Genomic DNA, 21205 nt, shown 5'->3' with positions numbered 1-21205 from the left:
AGAGCAGCCTTAATTAACAACAACAACTTCTGACACTAAGTCAGAAGGAATAAAACTGACAGCTATTTTTATTTAATGTCTTTTACAGTGTAGTGACTTGACTCATTGGACCAAAATTCAGTGAGCCCATATTTAATCTATGCAGCATTTTATGACCTGTGTGAGAAATGCTGTAAAAAATAAAAAGTTTATCTGGCTCATGTACTTGGAGTTCTTGATCTGGCAGTTGAAAGACCACGGATTATAGAATTCCTAGCATGATTACTGATACACATGACATTAAACTGCCTGGTGAACAAAATACTCTGCTGTCAGTCTTGTATTTGGGGTGACTAAGTGCTTTTTCCGTGACAGTGACCTCACAAGCAGTGTTTTCCCCGGTTACGCCGTGGCAGACTGCGCAGTAACGGCCCTTCCCGTCAGTGCAGTCGGATTTCGCGGTTCGCCCAGCGCGCCAGGGAGGGCCGGGCCGGCCCCGCCCGCCGCCGCCGCGGCTCCCGCGCTCCCCCTCGCGAGCAGCCAGGCGCCGGCTGCGGGGAGAAGCGGCTCCGCGGGGCCCGCGCGGCGCGGACCGTTAGGACCGTTAGCGCGCGCGGCACGTGACCCGCCTGCGTGATGCGGGACACGCGGCCTCCCCCCGGCGTCCCGCCTCCCGCCCGCCACGGCCCGCGCATGCGCCCGCGGCGGGACTACACTTCCCAGCGCGCCGCTGCGAACTACAGCTCCCAGGAGGCGCCGCGCGGCGCCTGCGCGCTGCCGCCTGGCGCTCGGGCCATTTAAATGTGTGTGAGGGAGACTGTGAAATGGCTGCGCAGGTCGCTGCGGTGCGCGCCGTGTCGCGGGCCCCGGAGGAGCCGCCCCCGCTCCCCTCGGGGGACCGGCCCGGCCGGCCTCGTGGCGGCGGGCGGCGGCGGCGGGGCCCTGCGGGCGAGGCGGCGGGCGGCAAGCGGGCCCGGCTGAGCCAGCCGTTGCTGGCGGGGCCCGGCCCGGCGGAGCCGCTGCCCCCGGCCGCCCTGCCCGGCCTGCCCGCCGCCGCCGGGCTCTTCACCTTCTCGCCGCTCAGCCTGCCGCCTCCCGCCGCGCTCGACGAGCGCCGCCACCACCACCACCGGCACCGCCCCGCCGTCGGCCCGGAGCCCGGCCGCCCCGCCGCCGGGCCGCCGCAGAAGGCGCGGCGGGGCAGCCCCGCCGACGGTGCGGCCGGGCGGCCCAGCAAGCGAGGTGAGGAGCGGGGCGGCGGGCGCGGGCCGGCGGGACCGGCCGCCGCGCCCCTCGGCGGCGGCCTGGCGCTTCGGCTCGGCTCGGCGCGCCGCGGCGGAGCCCCTCGCTCGGGCTCTGGCTCCGGCTCGGCCTCCCCGCCTGGCAGGGGCGGGAGGGGGAAGAACGGCGTCTGTGCTCGGTGTCTCCCGAGAGCCCCGAGTGTCTGCAGGCGTACGCAGACGCATCCGTGCGGTTGTGTAAAGCCGTGGCTCGGTAGTGCGTGTGTTCCCTCGCGGGCTGAGGCGCGGCGCCCCCCGCCCTGGGGCCGAGCGCTGAGCCCAGGTGTGCGGCGGGGCCCCGGGGCGCAGCCTCCCTGCCCGGCAAGGGGACTCCCGTGCCGCTGCTCTGCGGAGCCGTTGTGCCGTTCGGAATTGCCCCTGTCACGGGTTAAGAACACGCAACTGTTTTACTGTTAAAACTTTCTTCCTGTTGTGCTTCTGTTAATACATGCTAGAACTGAGAAGCAGCCAGTTTCTTTAATAAATGCCCTGAAGTTTCTCAAATAGGGAAGGCCAGAGTTTGTGTTGAAGTTTGGTTTTTTGTTGTTGTTGTTGTTTCTTTTTTTTTTCTTTATTACGGTACAAAATCACTATTTTGGTTGTGCTCAAAAATTTGTGATAGTAAAAATCCTCTTGGAAATCAATGTAGGCAATTGTTAGAGCTGCCGTAATAGGGATCCTATATTGTGAATTACCTTCTAGGAGTATACGTGAAGGTATTGTGCTAAAGTAACCAAAGGTGCATGTGCTTATAAAAGAAAGTTAGGTTTATATTGTAAGCGGCAGCTAGTACTTTGGGAGAAACGAGGTTGTAGAGAGATCTTCTTAGACTGGGAATGCCACTATACAGCAGGTTTAAATCAGTAACTAAATGTGTGTGTGGCTGTCTTTTTTTAATGAAGTCTTAAACACTGTTAAAATTACCAACTGAATTCCAAATTTGCCACAGAAAGCTGTCTTTTTTTTTTTTTTTTTTTACAGTCTCTTGCTATCAGTTTCTATTTCCATACATAGTCTAACTTAGCTGTCTGTTTTTATCTACAATATTCCTATCTTAAGCCACAGGTGCCAGTGAACATTTTTAAAGTTTTTGATGTTAATAGTGGTGCTAGTAAGTTTGATTGCATGATGTCTAATAAACTAGCTGAGTTACTGGCACTGCTGTCATTTTACTTCATTGTGAGAGCCCGTATGTCTGCTGATGACCTGGCTATAGACCTTTTTCTATTTGTATTTGAGGCACTAAAGGTTGTTTGTTAACTTAAAGGAATAACTTAAAACTAAGTTTTCTTCCAGACTGTCAATGTTCACTAAAATGCCACTGTCTAGCTTCACTTATTACTGAGTCTACTCTCAATGTAGTAGGGGGACTCTGTTTTGTTGGATGCAGCAGTGAAAAGTAGTCAGGATAGTTTCTATCCTGAAAATAGACCATAGTGTCCAGTGGAAGTTCCACAGTACAAAGAGCACTAGGCTTATGTCTGATAAGTATTAGGGAATATCTTCAAACATGAAGGTCTTCTGTGTTCTGAGTAGTGCACATCTGAGGCTTAACCATTTCCAGTTTTAGATATGATTTAAAATAAGACATGTATAATATTGAAAACTCAAGTCAGAAATAACAAGGAGTTATTCCTAATACCTCTATGGTGTTATAAAACTCTCATGTAGTTTCAGCTTGGATTGTTGAATCTCTGATCCCACCAGAATAAAGATCTCTGTGCAAATTGCGTGTTCAATGAAGTTAGTAAGGCAGTAGCTATACCTCAGAGCTTTAGCGACTGGTAAGCTTATACAAGCTTAACTTTTAGGATTCAGTGGTAGCTTATTCAAAGAGCCGTTTCAGTTGTTATCAAAACAACTGATACAACATTTTCTTTCCTGATTTCCCCCATCTGTAATATAAGGACAGTTGCTATTTGTAAAGGTTAGGCATAACAGCAGTACCACGAAAACTTGTATTTCAGGTCCTAAGACAATTGTATAAAGTTAGGATTAAGCAATCAGCTATTTCTTTGCTCCATGAGTAATTCTGTTCATTATGCCAGCCTGTTATGAAGGTCAACTGCCTTTAGTAAAGAGCTCTGGGAACAAACTACTAATGATTCAGTTAAATACTGTGGTTAGACTGAATAACTTGAAGCTGTGTGAATTTACTATCTCTTCTTGTAGATCACAGTAGTAACGTATTTTTCTCCAAGAACTGCAAGAGAACAAAAAAGGAATACAAACCTGATGACTTTGCAAAGAAATTCAGCACATAGCCCTGTGCTGTGGGCAACAAACTTTAGCTGTGGCATCTTTTAGTCAGATATCAACTCTCTTTAGCTGTCCTGATGATATGGGCACTTAGTGTTTTATATGCATCACTGGCATGAAAGTCTTTAAATTCAGCTAGATTAAAATCCTGTTTTGGCACTTGAGGTGTTTCAAACAGCTGAGCAACCAAATTTCTAACTACCATTGTTACTAGCTACATTTTATTTGAACTAATTCTTAATTCTAAAAGATAAGCTACTAAACTACTGCATTTAGCCTGACAGAACTGGTTCTTTATCTCTAAAAAGATTTCAGTCTTCTGACCTTTTGAAGGTTGATTAGCCTTTAAAGAAAAAAGTAAAAAACAAAACACAACCAAACCCTTAATTCCTAGCTCTGAATTAGCTAGTTAGAAAACAATATTAAACTATTAAGATAGCTGAGAATGTGGATGTGATGCTTCAGATCTTTATGTTCTTACATAGGTTAGTATGTGTTTTGACAGCAGATATTACTATTGGGTTCCGTCTGTACCAAATAGCATTTATTTGGTCACTCTGAATGTATTGGGTTTTTGAGCAAGCCACTAACTGACAACTGGATGCCTTGACACACCTTGTAGCTCTTTAACACTACCTCAGCACTTTAACAGAACAGATCTATAATGGGAATTAAAAATGTTATCTAATAGGTTTATGCCTATAAGGTGTGTGGTCAGCGTGAGATCTTTCACCAGTTTGTTGCTTTCTGCTGTGCTCCCTTCCGTTTGGGAATTGGCGTAGGAGCCGGGAAGAGGGCCTTGAGAACTGTGCTGCCCAGAACCTCATCTTTTATCTAGCCCTTAGTGTCCAAAGAATGATTGAATTAATGTATAATAAGATTCCATGAATAAACCCTTTGCTGTCTGTTCATATTATGAATGTGATTTTATATATTTCACTTAACAAAAGTGGCTGCTCAGCTTGACATGATGAAACTTAGTTTTGTTTAGCAGTATTTTTAGTGTTTTGAAAATTCCAGTTGTAAGTCTTCATAGAAAAGATCAGTGGTCTAAGTTTTTTGGGTTTTTTGTTTTTTGCCAGAAATTTTAACTGCTTTACATAATTTTCCCTCTAAATGCCAGTAACAGTTATATCTTTTCAGTTGCGTTCTGCTTTGCTTCTGTTATGTATCCAAAATTAGTGAGGTGTTCTGTAGTGAAAGCAATGTTTAAATGTTACGTGTACTTGCTTGTTTATCCTCTTTCCCTGGATGGCATTGACTTAAATGTCAGAAGTTAGTAATGTTCTGAACTGTGGACTCCTTTTAAAGGTATTCTAATAAATCTCTGAAATATTCCTAAATGGGAATATTAAGCTTGAGTTTTGGGAAATTTTCTTGACTGGAGGCTTTTTTCATAGTAACTAGATATACTAGTTTTGTATAATTAATCTCTTAAGCTAAAACACAAGATATTACCACTGGTCAGTCTTTGTAGGAATAGATAGCTTTAGGAAGTGAGATGTCTCAATTCTTCTTGGGTGAATACACTGTAATTGCAGAACTCTAATCTTCCCTTTACTGTTGCTGCCAGAAACGCCAGATGAAAATGGCAAAACCCAGCGAGCTGACAGTCTTATTATGAAGAAGATAAAGAAAAAAAAGAAAAAGAAACACCGGGAAGATATGAGGGGAAAACGCCTGAAGATGTACAACAAAGAAGTGCAGACGGTTTGTGCTGGACTCACTCGCATTGACAAAGAGTCTCTGACTCAAGGACAGTGTGATAACTTGGAAGTGAACAAGGAATCCTTCAGGTATCTGAAGGATGAGCAGCTCTGCAGACTGAATTTGGGTATGCAGGAATATCGAGTACCCCAGGGAGTACAAACACCATTTGTGACTCACCAGGAGCATTCTGTTCGCAGCAGCTTCTTGAAAACTGGCACTAAATTTAGTAACTTCATTCATGAAGAACATCAGTCTAATGGTGGCGCTCTGGTCCTTCATGCTTACATGGATGAACTCTCATTTTTGTCTCCAGTGGAGATGGAGAGATTTGCAGAAGAGTTTCTTGCTTTGTCGTTCAGTGAAAATGATAAAAATGCAGCTTACTATGCTCTGGCCATAGTACATGGGGCAGCTGCTTATTTACCAGACTTCCTGGATTACTTTGCTTTTAACTTTCCTAACACTCCAGTGAAAATGGAGATTTTGGGCAAGAAGGACATTGAAACAACAACAATTTCAAACTTTCACTCTCAGGTAAGAACTGTTTAAAGTCATGCAAGTTAAATAGTATCTGGATGTGATTAATCTCACTAATCCAGAGTGGCGATGGCATAAAAGAAGTGGTCTGACAAACTATAGAAGCACTTCTGAGGCATGAGTGTGGGTCTTCCCCCCTCCTCCTCTTCCTTCCCCCCCCCTCCCCCGGATGAAAAATGATGGTGCTGGGACTTCTAGTGTGCCTGCTGTTTATTATTCTTTCTACCTGAAGTTATTTTGTGCTTATCAGTAACTGCTGAATCAGATTTCAGACACTGCTAATGCTAACTCTAACTAGTAGAAAGGTATCCACTGATCGTTGTGCAGGTTTTCACTTTATTTGTTCATCTTGAGAGAATACTGACACTATTCAAAACAGGAAAGTCTGTATTAAGTTCCCTAAATTGAAGTGTGTGTGTGTGGGAAAATGTTAGTATTTTCAATAGATCTAGCTTTTGCAATGACTTTACTCTTCAGGTTTCAGTATATCATGCACCATAAGCTTTTTAATAATATCTTCTGAATTCTAATAGTAGCTACTGCTGGGTATTACTTGTTACTAAAACTTAAGAGAGTTGGAATTTTTTTAATCAGTCTTGGAAAGGCTTTCACATTATAAACTGCCTTGCTTTTCACAATAGGCTTAAAATATTCTGAAAACTTCACAGGATAACAATGCTTTCATCCTTAGTTTTTTTTTTTAAAAAAAGAAAAACCTCAGTTGAAAGCTATTCTCTCAAGACTCAAATTCCCAAGTTTTCAAACTGTATCTCTGTGACTTAAATGGATGCAACACTAATAGCCAAGTTAATTTCAAGATTCTTATATGAAAAGCCCTTGCACTTTTTTTTTTTTTTACTCTTTTGTCATCAGGCTTGGCAGTATCTATGAACATGCAGCAACATTCCAGTTCTTAAATGTTTAGATACATTTGTTACAGATGGAATAAAACCTTCCTGCTCATCTAGCCTGAGAACAGATTCAAACTATTGCTTGCTTTAAGTCTTTTAAAAGGGGTTATTAAGGTCTCGAATACTGACTTACCTGTGAGAAAAAGACCTAAAACTCTCTACCATAGTACTGTTGGAACAGCCCTCCTGTAGCAACAGATTTTGGAAATGTGGTAGTTCTGATGGGCTGTCTGGTTCTCTTCAAAGTTCACGAAGTGCTCTTACAAGCAAGATCTGCACTGGAAAATGGATATTGCTTCATGGAAAGGTACTGTATGATTGCAGAGGCTTTTAATACTTCCCAGAATTTCTTATAGATGCCACTTAAATTAGTAATTATACTAGCCTTAGTTTTTGAGTTTGTATTTCATAATAGGTATCTGCTACAGCACTTTTTAACAACTTTTACTTCATGGGTTAAATTCTCTAAACTGGCAGACCTGCATCAGTGTGCACAGTACTCCAAAAACAGAGTATACAAATAGTTCCTTATCAGAACGCTTTTACACAATATGCATCTGAACCTGTGCTCTGCAGACGTGCAGCTTGTCCAGAGGTTAGGTTCAAGTCTTCTGTATTAGTCATTCATATCATGTTCTTTGGCATGTTGGTTACATTCTAACTCGAGTACATGTAACAGCTCTCTGAAATGGCTAAACAGCACCAACCAGACATGTAACAATTGTGTCTTTTCCTGGCCAATGGTCTTTGTCTGTGAACATCAATAGCTTGTACTGGAAGTTTTTGTGGAATGTATGGTAATGAATAAGAGGTTTCACTGGGTTGTATTCTACTCTTGATCAAGTTTAGACAGTACTTAATTGAAATAGATTGAATCATGACATTAGTTTCAGTTAGGCTAAAACACTTCTCTAAATCCAGCTCCAGCATGACCTGATTAATCCTCTATGGCTGAAGTATGTTAGTGTGATTCACACAGTAAACAAATGTGTAGAGGTACAGCTGTCAAACTCTGCTGTTAAAAAGACAGCTGAAGCATGAGTCTTTAGAGTATGGATGATGCTAAAATACCTTGTTTAAAGATCCATTTAAATTGATGGTGGATTCAGCTATGGTAGCTGCATTGTGTTAAAACTCAAGATGAGTCTTGAAAGCTAGCTCATCTTAAAATAGAAGGCTAAAATGCTCTACGTAAGAGAGCATAGGCAGGATAAGTCTAGCTATTTTATTTCAAAACAAATAGGTGGTTTTTCGTCTTAGAACTGGTCTGCAGTACTGCCTTTCCTTTGCAGCACTGTTGAAGAATGAACAAACAGGCTAAGCTTAGATCTTTTGAACCTGGCTGTATGAGAAATTGTAGAATACAAAAGTACACTATAGAACATCATAGCTCTGCAGATTAATCATGCTGTAGGAATGTTGTATGCAGTAACACTGACTTCATTTTTAATTGAGGGTGCTCAGTTAAGTGTTTTGTTTTTAAGTCAAACCTTCTGAATTTGTTTGCTTTACTGAACCAAACTGGCAAGGGGATTTCAAGCACTATGTATTCTTGAATCCTGGAGACTTGGCGTTGAGAAATTGGAATACTTCAGTCTGTAAACTGCAAGTCCGAAAGTTAACTTGACTTCTGGCTTGTACAACATTCAGCTGTTTCTTGCATAGTTGCCAGATCAGGAATCCTGATCACACACAGATTAAACTGAGTATCAGTAGCAAGCGTCTCCCATTCAAAGTAAGGACCTTATTCTGGAAGATGTCACAGAATCTAGTGATAATTATATTTCTTGCAAGGTGAATTAATTCATTTTCAGGGCAATGAGAACGACAGAAACTCCATTGACTTGTCTTTCCTATCTGTACATTAATATGGACTAGTATTTGGGTATCTGTTCCTACATATAATAAAGCACTCCAACTTGTATTTTTACACTCTAAAGATATTATATCCTGTATGGCTTCTGTACATTAAAATACTTACTAAGCTTGAGTGTTCTCTGGGTTTTTTTGCTTGCTCTGGCTCACTTGTTCTAATATTAAAGTGCTGAAGATAAGCTTCAGTTTGGAGCTATTCACTTGCACTAAGAGCTTTCAAGACTCAAATCACTGAGAACAGCAGTTTGTAAGCTTATTTCACAGTAAGGGCATACTTTAGTTTGGAAGTTCTTGGCAGCACAGCTTGAACATTACTTTATATTTCCTCATCAGTTGTCTCAGTACAATTGCTTCTAGGGCTACACAGTGAATGGGGATATATCAAGACTTGAAAAACCAGTTCTACCTTTTTTCCTCAAAAAGAATCTGATCAGCTGCCTATTCTGTTTTGCTATGTGGTCCAAAGAACAGTTAAACTGTCACAGCTGAGTAGGTTCTGGGAACAGGCCAGGAAAGAGTTGGGAAGTAGGCTTGTGTTAACTGATATTGTTGCTGGGAAGGAAGTGGGAGAAACAACAAACAGGATAGTAGGATAAGTTCTCCCATTCTTGGAGCATGCTGTCAGATAAAGTTACAATCAATATTCTTGAGAGCTTTGGTTAATGAACCATATCACAGCTTGGTCGTCTGCCCTCTTAACTTTAACTCCTGAACAAAAGCTTTCTTATGCTGGATGGGCAATTTAATTTTTTTACAGAAGCTATCAAAGAATGAAGATATCGTGCATCTGTACTGCAAACTTGATTTGCTGTATTGCTTAAAAACAATGTAAACAATGCCTGGTCTTATGGAAGTAGCTGACAGGTTTGGACAAATACACAAACCTTGCTGTGATGGCCTGTCACGCTGTCCCAATTTCCTTTGCTTATGTTGTAAATAGTAAGCCGCCTGGTATTTCTTCCCCATAGTAAAGTGTGTGCATGGTTAGCTATTAGTATGTCAGGTCAGCTATGATGTTATTAATGGCCCCTTGATTTACGCTTTTGTTTAGAGAAATTTCTCAGACTTCATTTGTTTTAGGCTTATGCCTCATCTGTGTGCACTCTTCCTTTCAGCATAGCAGTATACTGCTTCCTTGACCCTTCATGAGCTAGGGGTCTGAATTATCTCAGTAACCTACCAAAACCTATCAAAGCTGTCACTTCTCCAGGAAAAACTGACGCTGTCTACTTCTACTGTTGCTCAAGTGTGTGAAACACCTAAAACACTGCTAGGCACATCATTCAAATGCCATAAAATGTCTCGATGAAAACTGAAGACCTAATTTTAATTATACCTATAGCTTAAATTTTAGTGGAAGATAGCAAAGTTGTTGGAAAGAATTGGATAAAGATACTAGAACTTAAGTTTGATGAAACCATGGTACTGAAGGTGCTGTGGTAATAAACTGTTCTTGCAGCCATGTAAACTGGAATAACTCAGGCTAGGTTCATAAACAAGGATCATACTTTAAAAATGAGAAACTTTATGAAAAAAGTCCTAGTGGATATAAAGTGTATATACACCTTGAAGTGCTATAAAAACCTAGGTAAACCTTGAAATCCTGGTGTTCCTTAAAGTGCTTCTAGTGTCTGTCTCATTTCTAGCTCTTGAATTCTTTTCTACTTTTGCATCACATTCCAATACATTAAATAAGCATTGTCAAAGCTTCTATTTTTTCATTCCCTTTGAAAATGTTACCTATATTGCAAAGGAAAAACTGCGTATGGTATTTACCCATCTGTTTTGACTTTTTTGACAAACAGCTGCAAAATACCAGTGAATCTCAGCAAGTGGTTTCAAGAGAGCATGCCTCATCTGGAAGTGGTCCATCTCCATTTACTTTAGTAGCACTAGGCAGCTGCATAAGTTTAACTGGCTTAAGGACCTTAGTTCTGTTACTGCAAAGCAATAGTCTAATACTGCGGTTTTCCAGTACTACTGCTCTGAAATTCTTTTGAGGTAGCTGGTGAAGTTATTCCACCTTCTTGACATTAGGTAGGAACTTTAGCCTGAAAGGTGCTAATAGGATTTGGAGACTTTCACTTGGGTTGCTAATTCTCTTGGCTGTTGGCCTGTGAGGATAGTGCCTAGTTCATAAAAATCAGTACTGTCAAAACCAGAAAGTGAGTGTATGCTTATCGAGCTGCTAATGATAGTGTTGATGGACTTGAAAGTAGAGTGCTTGAACTGCACAGTGAAGCTCCTGTGAATGGCTTAGGATGTAACCTTCTGTATATGGAGGCAGAGGTGATGTGGTACAGCAGGTAGCTCAGGGCTGAGGAAATAAAGCTAAATGTGGAACAATCTTTTTGGCTTCAGTTAGGTTTTAAATTAAAAATAGGTGTATGTAATCAACACAAACAGGATATCTATGAAGCCAAAGAAAGAGGGACCCTGGAAATAGGACTGAGCTAAACTCCTATAATTAAGAAGTTAGATATCTGTGCTTGCTGCTAGAGGATAAAATCGCAGCAGTAACTGTAATTCTTGCTTTATTAATCTGGCTTCATTAAACTTTAACAGCTTCATGTAGCTATTAAACTATGTCATAATTTGTTGGCCAAAAACTTAAAAAAGCAACTCCTTCAAACAAAGCTGCTACATATATATACACCTTGTGTAATTCCATTTGTAGATTTATTACATCATGCTTACCATATACCACTATAAACTGCAAATTTCCAACTACCCTTTGGTCCTTCTTACCTCTTCCCCCTGCTGTCATGGAGACTGGGTGTCACTTTTTAATGCTAGAGCTACTTGAATGTGGAGAGGCTGTTAAATGATGATGGAAGGTTCAGAGACAAAATTAGAAATACAAAATAGACTAATCATGGGAAAATTTCTGATCTTTTAAGATTGGGTGGCTTCTGTAACTATCCACTCTGTGGCTATATGGTATATTATAGCTGCAGGCCATAAGAAGAGACCGGACAGTGCTGGAATCTTGCCAGGTGTTCTCCTGTACGAACAGGCAAAGTTTACAGATGACCCAAGAAAACAGGACAGTGTGCTCCAGACGTTGTTAAAAACCAGTCTCAGTCAGATTAAAGTGTTTCTGGCCACACCTGTGATGAGAGGTTATATCAGAAGATAATCCTAGAACTTCTGTGACTTAACACCAAGATGTACACCTGAGCACTAGCTTTCTAGTTAGACCTTTCATTTCCTCAGTTTCTTGTACAGTTTTGTGTATGCATAGATCAGAGCTGCTGCATGGGACGTTCTGGGCAGTCTTTTCACATATTCCCAAAGACATCTCTCTAAAATATGTAGATGAGTCTTGGACTTAGATGGAGACTCAGCTGTGGACTGGTGCATTGTATTACTAATTTTCAGTTCCCTGTAACAGAACTAAAGCTGTGATGGTATTGTCTTTTCCTTTCTGGCCACTCAGGTCAATCGAACGTACTGCTGTGGAACCTACAGAGCAGGACCAATGCGGCAGATCAGTCTTGTTGGAGCAGTAGATGAAGAAGTCGGGGACTACTTCCCAGAATTTCTAGATATGTTAGAAGAATCTCCATTTTTGAGAGTAAGCAGTCAGTTATGATGTTCTCTTTGAAGTGCTGTTGATATTTTAACAATTACTAAATCTCAGATATTTCTAAGTAATCAGAAACTGTAAAGTCAATGTCTCCATTGATACACTCATCATTTGGGCTACTGAGGATGGTGGTACGTTCTTTCCTCTGTCCAAATGAAAGGTACTGAACTAATGAAATAGCTATGTCAATTATTCAAAAACTAAAATATGGCTCATCATGTCATACATACTACATAATTACCTACTTTCCTAAAAACTAAGTGTGCTAAGCTTAGCTTAGAATATGTTTTACCTCTCAGAACTTGCATCAGTTTCTATACAATTTTTTGACAGTGAGTTTGAACCAGTTTTATTAAAGGCATTGTTTAATTTATCCATCTCACCCAGTGTTTTGTGTTCTGTTTTTTTGTAGATGACTTTGCCCTGGGGTACTCTTTCTAGTCTCAGACTTCAGTGCAGGTCACAAAGTGATGATGGTCCCATAATGTGGGTGAGACCAGGAGAACAGATGATTCCAACAGCTGATATGCCAAAATCACCATTCAAACGGCGCCGGTAACATTTTGGTTTCCTTTACTTATTAAAGGAAAAACATCAGTTATATCTGTTTTAGATTTGAGAACAAAAACTAAATATTTACATGTAATTAGTTCTTCAGAAGGCTAATTCGCAACTTATCATTTTCATTCCTGTTTAAAATTGCCTTAGTGAATTAAGTCAAATGTGTCATTTGCAATGGTTATATTATTTCACTGCTTTTCATAGCAATGCATCCTAGATCAATGCTTTCTTAATATTGTACTCTCCTGTTACCCTTCAGTAGCTTTTTTTTAATTCATCCAGTTTCTGTGAGAACTAATTATGTGTTAGGGGTGGGTGAGATGCTCTAAAACAGTAGACATCCTTAGACCATTAAAGTCGCATCGTAATGTTAGAGCATAAGCAGTTGCAGTACTGTCTGCTTTTCCAGGAAATATTGTGGGATGTGTGTGCGTGCGTGCCAGTGTGTGTGTGTATATATACACATATATACGCCTGTGTGTGTGTGCAAAGACACTTGATATCTTTCTCAGAATGAGTGCTTTGTATGGCTAATTTTAGGAGACAAAGAATTGGAAGCATATTCTAATTGTTACTTTGTGCAGAATATCTGAAGGTACTCCCAAATAACTTCAGTAACTGTTAAAATAGCTCAGTTTTACATGTCATTTAATTTATAGAAGAATTCTTTCAGCTCAAAGGAACAAAATTTATTTTTTGGTGACTAGATTTCTGTTCTGTAAAGTTTGTTCTCATAACCTGAATTGTACATAGCTGTGTTTTGCTCAATCTTTTATTGTCAGACACCTGGAATAAATCAAAGGGAAATGTTTTGATCTTAGATTTTGAAGCCTACAGGAAACAACATTTTAAAAGATTATTTTAAGCAAGTACATATTTTTCTGAGTAGTCTGAAACGTCTTTCAGTATGTCTTTTGATTATGCTGTAGATCAATGAACGAAATAAAGAATCTCCAGTACCTACCTCGGACCAGTGAGCCCCGTGAGGTTCTTTTTGAAGACAGAACAAGAGCTCATGCTGATCACGTGGGTCAGGGATTTGACTGGCAGAGTACGGCCGCTGTAGGTGTTCTGAAGGCTGTACAGTTTGGGGAATGGTAAGTGCAACTGAAATAACTATTCTAGTGGGAGAGGGAAATTCTAAACATTCTCCCTTATAAAAGGAAAATTCCCTGGAAAACAGGCCTAACTAAAGAAAGCATTCAAACCTTGTAACAAGGTAAATGCTGTCTAGAGCTTGAAAACTGTAAACTATTTATCTATTATTTTTCCTCCCTTTTTGAGGCCCTACAGAAGTTGTTAACAGCAGTTTGCAGAGAATTTTAGTGACATACAAAATAAGCCTCAAAATACCATACCCAGGCCATCATCTGTGTTCTTTTCCTGAATAGCTATGTTAATGTGAACTTCTGTAAACTGAGCAATCTAACTGGATTAATTTCAAAGCTATAATGCTTTCTCATTTCATGTACCCATGACATTGCTCTTGACCTTGCACAGAAAAAATTCTAAATTACAGGCTTGCAACATTGTTATTTCTAGCAATTACAGTAGAAATTGGATAGCAATCTCATTAGATTTGAATATGAGTAAAAGGTGCCAAAACTTCCCTTACTCTGGTTCACAGTCATTGGACAAAGAGAGCTGATAAATATTGTCCTCTTCATTTCAGCTTCAGAGTGCCACATACTTATTTTATATTTTTCCTTTAATATGGAAATGTTGGTCCAATTACAGAGTGGAAGAATTAAGGCAAATTGTGGCTCCAAGAACGTAACAGTCAACTTTATTAGAGTGGCAATTTGAACCTAGTTCTCTGACATTTTAGTACAGTATTTGTCCACAAAAACATAACTTCTGCTGCACATGCATTAAGGAAAAAAACAAACAGAAATCTGTTATATCTCCTTTCCTAAATAACGTGTATTTATTGAGAAGCAATGAGACTTCATGCCCAGTTGCAAATCAAACTAGCTACTTCGTTCAGTGAAACACTTCTCTGAAAGAGCTATAATTCACTATAACTCAAATGCTTTAAAAATTCCTGGAATTCTCATCTCTTTTTAGGAGTGACCAGCCTCGCATAACCAAAGATGTGGTTTGTTTTCACGCTGAAGATTTCACTGATGTTGTGCAGAGACTTCAGTTGGACCTGCATGAACCTCCAGTGTCACAGGTATTGAATCTTCCCTGCTGATGGCTCATTCTTAGTATTTTGAAAGTAGTTTCTGATAGTTTTCACGTTCACTGTATATCCAACCCTTTTGTATCCTCAGCAGCTCTTAGTTCTTGGCTCTGTAAAGCAATTGCCTTTCTCACGTTTCTTTGCACCAAGCTGGGATTTTGCTGTGAGTCCCTTTGTATTCTTTTGCCATTCTCCTCTCAAAGTCTAAGTTCAATTCAACACCTGCAGCTTTGTTAGTTACACAGTTATGATAACTGAGTTAACTTGTGACCAGCAGGCCCTCACGGAGCAAAAAACATTATTCAGGAAAAGGCATTACAAAAAAAGTGTTCTGTAGAAAAATATACACCACTAACATATTTTCTAGCATAAATACATATTTTGCATAAAAGATTCTGGTTGGTATGGTATTTACTAGTTGAGTCCAATGCAAATGACTTTCCTGCTTCCATCCCAGATACCCGGGTTATAACTATACACTTTGAAATTATCTGATGGGCTTCTTGGACCAGAACCAACTAATCTGTGGTTTTTGTTCCATTGGATAATTTTTCCACATTTTTTTAAGCTTGTCTTAGAGGTTGCAATGATTGCTACAGGTACCTTTGGGACTGGAATTTCAACTTTTATACTGTATCAGTGCCTTTAAGCGCTCATGTGTCCAGGACATCTCACATCTCAACATTATGCTTGCTGAACGTTTTGTACTTTTAAGTAATTTTTTCAACACCTTGTGGATTTTCAATTGCTTTAAGTATACCTTCGACTTGATATCTTCTAGTACTGTTTCTGGATGGGGTTATTTCCAACTTTAATGGCAGCAATGTGATTATCTGAGGATTATGAACCGATACCTCTTTCTTCCTTAGTCTAGATTTAAGTAGGTCCCATCCATTTTTGGTATAAGAGGTCTATCTGGTATTTAAGTACTGGAGGTTGTTAGGTAGATGCCTGATAGACAGTACTCCTGTGCAGTGTCTAGCATATGATTTGTACTACAGGAACAATTATAAGTTAAGAAATTACGCATGCTCGTTTCTGCCTTTTATAATATGTTAGATTTTGTCTGATGTTATCTTAGAACGCAGAGGCACCTGAACTCGGGCCTGTCTGCCAAAACAGTGCAGCCTCATGCTAAACCTGTTTCCACCTGTAACTGTAGAATGCTCTTATCTGTTAATTGTCCTCTCAAAGATGTGCACGTTACACAAGTTACAGTTAAGAAAGTGTACCATTCTCATGTAAAGAATTGAAATTGTACCCATTAAACGAACATTCTTACTTGGACACAGAATGTGATCAAAGTAAGTGGATACTGAATTGTTTACCCTGAACAGAGCATACCACTAACTTTACCATCTTTCCTCCTCTCAGTGTGTTCAATGGGTGGATGAAGCCAAACTAAACCAAATGAGACGGGAAGGCATTCGCTATGCTAGAATTCAGTTGTGTGACAATGACATCTACTTCATTCCTAGAAATGTCATTCATCAGTTTAAAACCGTGTCAGCAGTCTGCAGCCTAGCATGGCACATAAGACTTAAACAATATCACCCTGTGGGGGAGGCTTCTCAAAACGCAGAAAGCAATTCAAGCTTGAACAATAGTGTTCCTGGAAAGACAGAGTCAGAAGATGAACCCCAATGTGTAAGTATAAAAATAGAGTCTGAAGAACCAGGTATAGAAATGCAGCTTACAACAGGGGTACTCTCGTCCTCCTCCTCCGTTTCCTCAATATCAGGACTCGTGCAACCAGATCAGGTGGCCCGGCCCCTTCCAGGTTTTAAAGTAGAGTCTGATCAGCAACACAGTCCACAGGATCATACAGGCTCTTCTGTGTGATATGTATATAATCAAACATTTTTTAACAACTTTTTAAAATTTTGATGTGAAGTTATAGTTTTATAACTGGCTTATGTTTTATTGGAGAAATCTTGCCTATAATTCTATAAAGAAAGGTGACATTCCAAAATGTCAAGCATATCTTTTTTACACAGATTATGCAAAATTCAAGTTGTATTTTAACCCCTTAGTACAACCTGTAACAGTGGTCTACCACTTCTTTCTGTTTAAGTAAAGAGATATTCAATATCTCCCCAAAGTCAGAATGAAATTCCTCCAGGAACATAAAATGATTGAACTACATTGGTCAGTGTTATTTCCCTACTTTTACTTTATCTCTAATCTTCACCATAAAGTGATGTTTTTGTAGAAGACTTGCAAAGTGACTTTCCCATCTCATTTTAATTGCTAAGAAAAAGAGGAAGCACAGCACTTTTGATGATTTGTAATATTTTTGACATCCTAGTTTATATACAAGTTATTAGCTATAGAAGTTGATCTCTATTTCTTACAGTCCTACAAAGGTGATCTGTAAAATTAACTGAAGAAAGTGTCTGATCCTGTTGAAATGTAATGACTTACTGACCTAACACTTTTCATAGCACTGCTTATACTGTTTGGTGTGAGGATTTTGCTTCCAAAATACATCTTCCCAGAACATGATTAATTCTAGTGGCAAAATTAGAGAAGCTATTGGTAGTCTTGTGGAGGAAACTGCTATCTTTGAGCACTTTAAGGCTTTAAAATACTAACCAACTTGGCAGCTTGTTTTGACCAGGTCATAATAAATGTCCAATGGAACCACACTTTCCCTGGTACTGATGCACTTAATATAATAGCATTGAGTTGATGACTGACTTATACAATAAGACTGTCCTTATTTTAGGAAGTTCTGTGTTACTATTTCACAATAAAGTATTATGGCATTGGACTGCTGTTTCCATGTGTAGCTTTTGGGTGCCCAGGTACTGTGGAAAATCAATGGCACATGCTAAATATGTAGTGTCAGCTATCAACAGTTTTTTAAAAATCTTTCAGTATTTCTGAATGTTGATGTGTAATCTGTATTTGACTTTCACTCACCCCATTTATAACTGTCCTTTCCAGTCATCAAAAGGAAAAATCCTGTCTTGTCCCTTCCCCCCTAACACCCCCTGCACATTTAGAGTACAAGCTGGGTTTTGGTGCAACTGAAGTTGTCTCCAGATAACTTTATTTGTTCTAATCCTCACTGGGGTAGGAAAGATTTGAAACACTATGTTAGACTAGACAAAAGCAAAGATGCTGTGTTAGTTCTGGATGCATCTTTTTAATATCAATTATTACTCTTCTCTTTATAAGGGTCTCTAAAATATGTTACTCTATTATAAATCTTACTTTGTGCAATATTGTTTGTGTAGGCTTTTATATACATATTAGCACCTCAGTGTAGAGGTCACTATTTTAAACTGATAGAAAAATAATCATCAGAAGATACTGCAGTGATTAGTTAGAACCTGTATTACTCCTTATGTGTATGTATGTATTGTCTTCGGTACAAAAATGAGGACTAGGAAATATTTCATTTTAAAACTAATTTACAGATTGAAGTGGTAGTGACTCGTTTAGTAATCTGTGTAAATAAGGTGTTAGAATGGAAAGCTTTTATGATGAAAAGTATTGTGATTCACGCAGGGGTGTAATTTAATCTTAGCAGAAATTCTAGATGATCAAGATTGGTTCAGAAATGAGCCGTCTGTTCTCTGGTGGATTTTTTCCACTTTTTATGTTGAGAGGAATTTCATAGCTTTAAGGGTTGTGCAAAGTAAAATTCCTCACAGGCAATAGTGGTTTTAGTTCATCCTTCATATTCAAAGATTGTATTACACAAGTATGTTCTTTCCTTTTTACAAAGTCTGCTAGTCTTCCAAGTGCCCGTTTCCCTTCTCACATGTGCTATTCTTTGGTCGTGTCAGTAGAGGGACATCAGTAAGGTGGCCATTCTTTGACAGCCAGCACTGTGTACAATCACTCAGGAATTGACAAATCTGCAGATCCTACAGTCATTCTGCCCACGTATCTTTAAAGGCAGAATAAACAGATTAAGAGCCACCGTACACCAACTTGTCTGTGTTATTTTAGAACTTGAAACAGAATGAAAAGGGAATCAATTTGGAAGTCCTCTGCACATTATAATAGCATGTTTTTAAATGGATAAAGGAAGACAACTAGAGTGGCTCATGCTGCTTTTAAATCTGTAGCTTCCTTTAGTGAAATCTGTGACTACAGTCTGTCTGAAGTACTAGGAAAATGCTCTGACTTCTCTTTGGATGGAGGCAGATGACCCGTTGTATCATGCTCTCCTTATAGTCAGTTCAGTTACTAACTTAATATCTAATGTCAGATTTAAATGTGGAAACATTGTATCTTCAAATGACTTGGGAGGATGATGCTGATACTATTTTAGAATATTTCTGCAAGATTGAGGCAGAGAGGAACAGACTTTATAAAAAGCTATGACCTTAAATACATGATCAACTTTGGTATGCTTAATCCAAGGTGACATACTGCTTTCAAACTCCACCTCAGCTCTGGATATAAAGCATGGGAGGGATTGCTTGTGAAGGTCGTAGCCAAACTGTCTAGCCAGTGCTTCAAGATTCCTTCAGCTGCACTGAAATCAGCAGAACAGAATTCGAACACCTTGATGTGAAAGATTCAAATGTTTTTGTGAATAACATGCATAGAATACTGATTTCATAAGCTATAGCTATTTTAAAATGAAATAACAAATTCAAGCCATTTAGTGTTTGCTGAGCAAAAGCAAATCCCTGGCTAAGTCCAAGTAAATGTTTCTGAAAATATATCTCATGTTAAATAGATGGCTGTTTGATGAATTTCTCAGATTTCATAAAACAGCTTACATGTAGGGATAATCAAACTTTGGCAAACTTCTTTGGCTGTTTTAACAGTGCTCAGTTTTAACCTTCTGGATAGACGCAAAAGAGTTTATAAATATCAGTGAACTGGTCAGTTACTGTAAATTGTCCTTCCTCCATTTGAGGATCTGCCCTGTGGTGTGTCTTTTTTTAAAAACAAAAAACCTACAGTCTACAATTGATACCCAGGGAACACTCCTGCTTTATGCCTGAGACAACTGCTAGCTGACTGAGAACATCGTGCTCTGTCTATAAAGAGTGGTCAGCTTTAAGCTGGAACTCGGGCTTTGGCTTCTATTTGAAATAAAGTGTTGTTGCTGAAAACAGCTGTCATTTGGGATGAGGATAAGTGGATCAATTATGCTAGGAATGAACTAGCAAAATGCAATCTAAAGATAAAAGATAAGCTTCGCATTCCTCTCTCCTTTAGACATGCTACAAGTCATTTTTGCAGGAACTTGATATACCTTGAGAGTAATTTATGAAACTGGACACCTGTCTCATTGCGGTATTCTCTTCCAGAAAGGTGGGACACTGAGTGAAGTGTCCTCAGGGGATATATAATTCACGTTTTTCATAGGTATAGGTCTTGCCATACAGTTAAAGGGCTCTGTACTGTACTGTAGTCAGTTTTCCTACATGTTACAATTTGTCCAGAGGAACTAATGCTAATCATCAGAGCTTTTATTGTGGACATGAATTCAAGTCCTTCGTCAGGCAAGTCCTCCCATTTACAGGCCTGAATTGACTGAGTAATAAACTCCCCAAATCATAATTTCCTAGAAATGCTAAGTGTTTGTAGCCATATGTTTGTTTAAAGGGTGCAAGAAGAGAGGAATATTTGTCTTTGCTCCCCCCAAAGTGACCTCTCTAACCTTAGAGCTTGTACTCTATGTTCTTATGTTGTTCCAGTTAGAAACCCCAACGATGTTTTGGCCTTCCATCAATATACATAGTAGTTTTTAGAATGCAATAGCACATGTAGTTGAGAAGGTGTCTCTTACTGTGGCACTCTTGAATTGTGTTTAAAGAAATACATATGCTTCTAATTTCTTTGTACAACATGTAAAGAGATTTCTGTATTGCTGTTTGTGATTTAATTTGATTTTGATTGGCAGCTAAGATTTTTCTGTGGTTTTAATTTATCTAAGGTCTTTGCCTCAGAGGACATGTACAATTGCCTGGAAGACTGTTTGCTTTGTGCGGCCTTAGTATATTTATTGACATTTAGCAAGTGTTTTAAAGAGGTTTTATACTGAGTAGTGTAAACAGGTGAAGCTCCAGAACCTCTCTGTGAATACTCCTCTAACGCAGTGCATTTCTTTTAGTAGCTGACTGTACGAGAGTGTCAAACTGTTAAGCTATTTCTTTGTAAAATAGTCAAACGGAATGCATAGAATTTTTTCCTGTAAAGTATTTTTTTAATAAACAAAGTCTGATTTTTGTCCTTTACCTGGATCGCTGGCTGTTGCTGGGGCGAAGCCGCCGCGGTGCGGTGCGGTGCGGTGCGGGGCCGCGGAGGGCTCGGAGCCCGCCGGGCCTCGGCGCTCTGCTCGCGC

General features: G+C 39.8%; 1 protein-coding gene across 1 annotated transcript; it reads left to right on the top strand.

Annotated features, from left to right (window-relative positions):
* Positions 1-740: 740 nt before the first annotated feature.
* On the top strand, positions 741-21098 carry RSBN1 (round spermatid basic protein 1). The gene is made up of 7 exons (XM_064498094.1): positions 741-1221; positions 5092-5762; positions 11991-12128; positions 12553-12695; positions 13631-13798; positions 14769-14877; positions 16261-21098. The coding sequence occupies exons 1-7, from the start codon at positions 804-806 to the stop codon at positions 16726-16728; spliced, it is 2115 nt and encodes a 704-aa protein (XP_064354164.1). The 5' UTR covers positions 741-803; the 3' UTR covers positions 16729-21098.
* Positions 21099-21205: the final 107 nt, after the last annotated feature.

The sequence above is a fragment of the Dromaius novaehollandiae genome, chromosome 27, assembly GCF_036370855.1.
Source record: "Dromaius novaehollandiae isolate bDroNov1 chromosome 27, bDroNov1.hap1, whole genome shotgun sequence".
Classification (NCBI taxonomy): domain Eukaryota; kingdom Metazoa; phylum Chordata; class Aves; order Casuariiformes; family Dromaiidae; genus Dromaius; species Dromaius novaehollandiae.
This window is presented reverse-complemented; position numbering and strand designations above follow the sequence as displayed.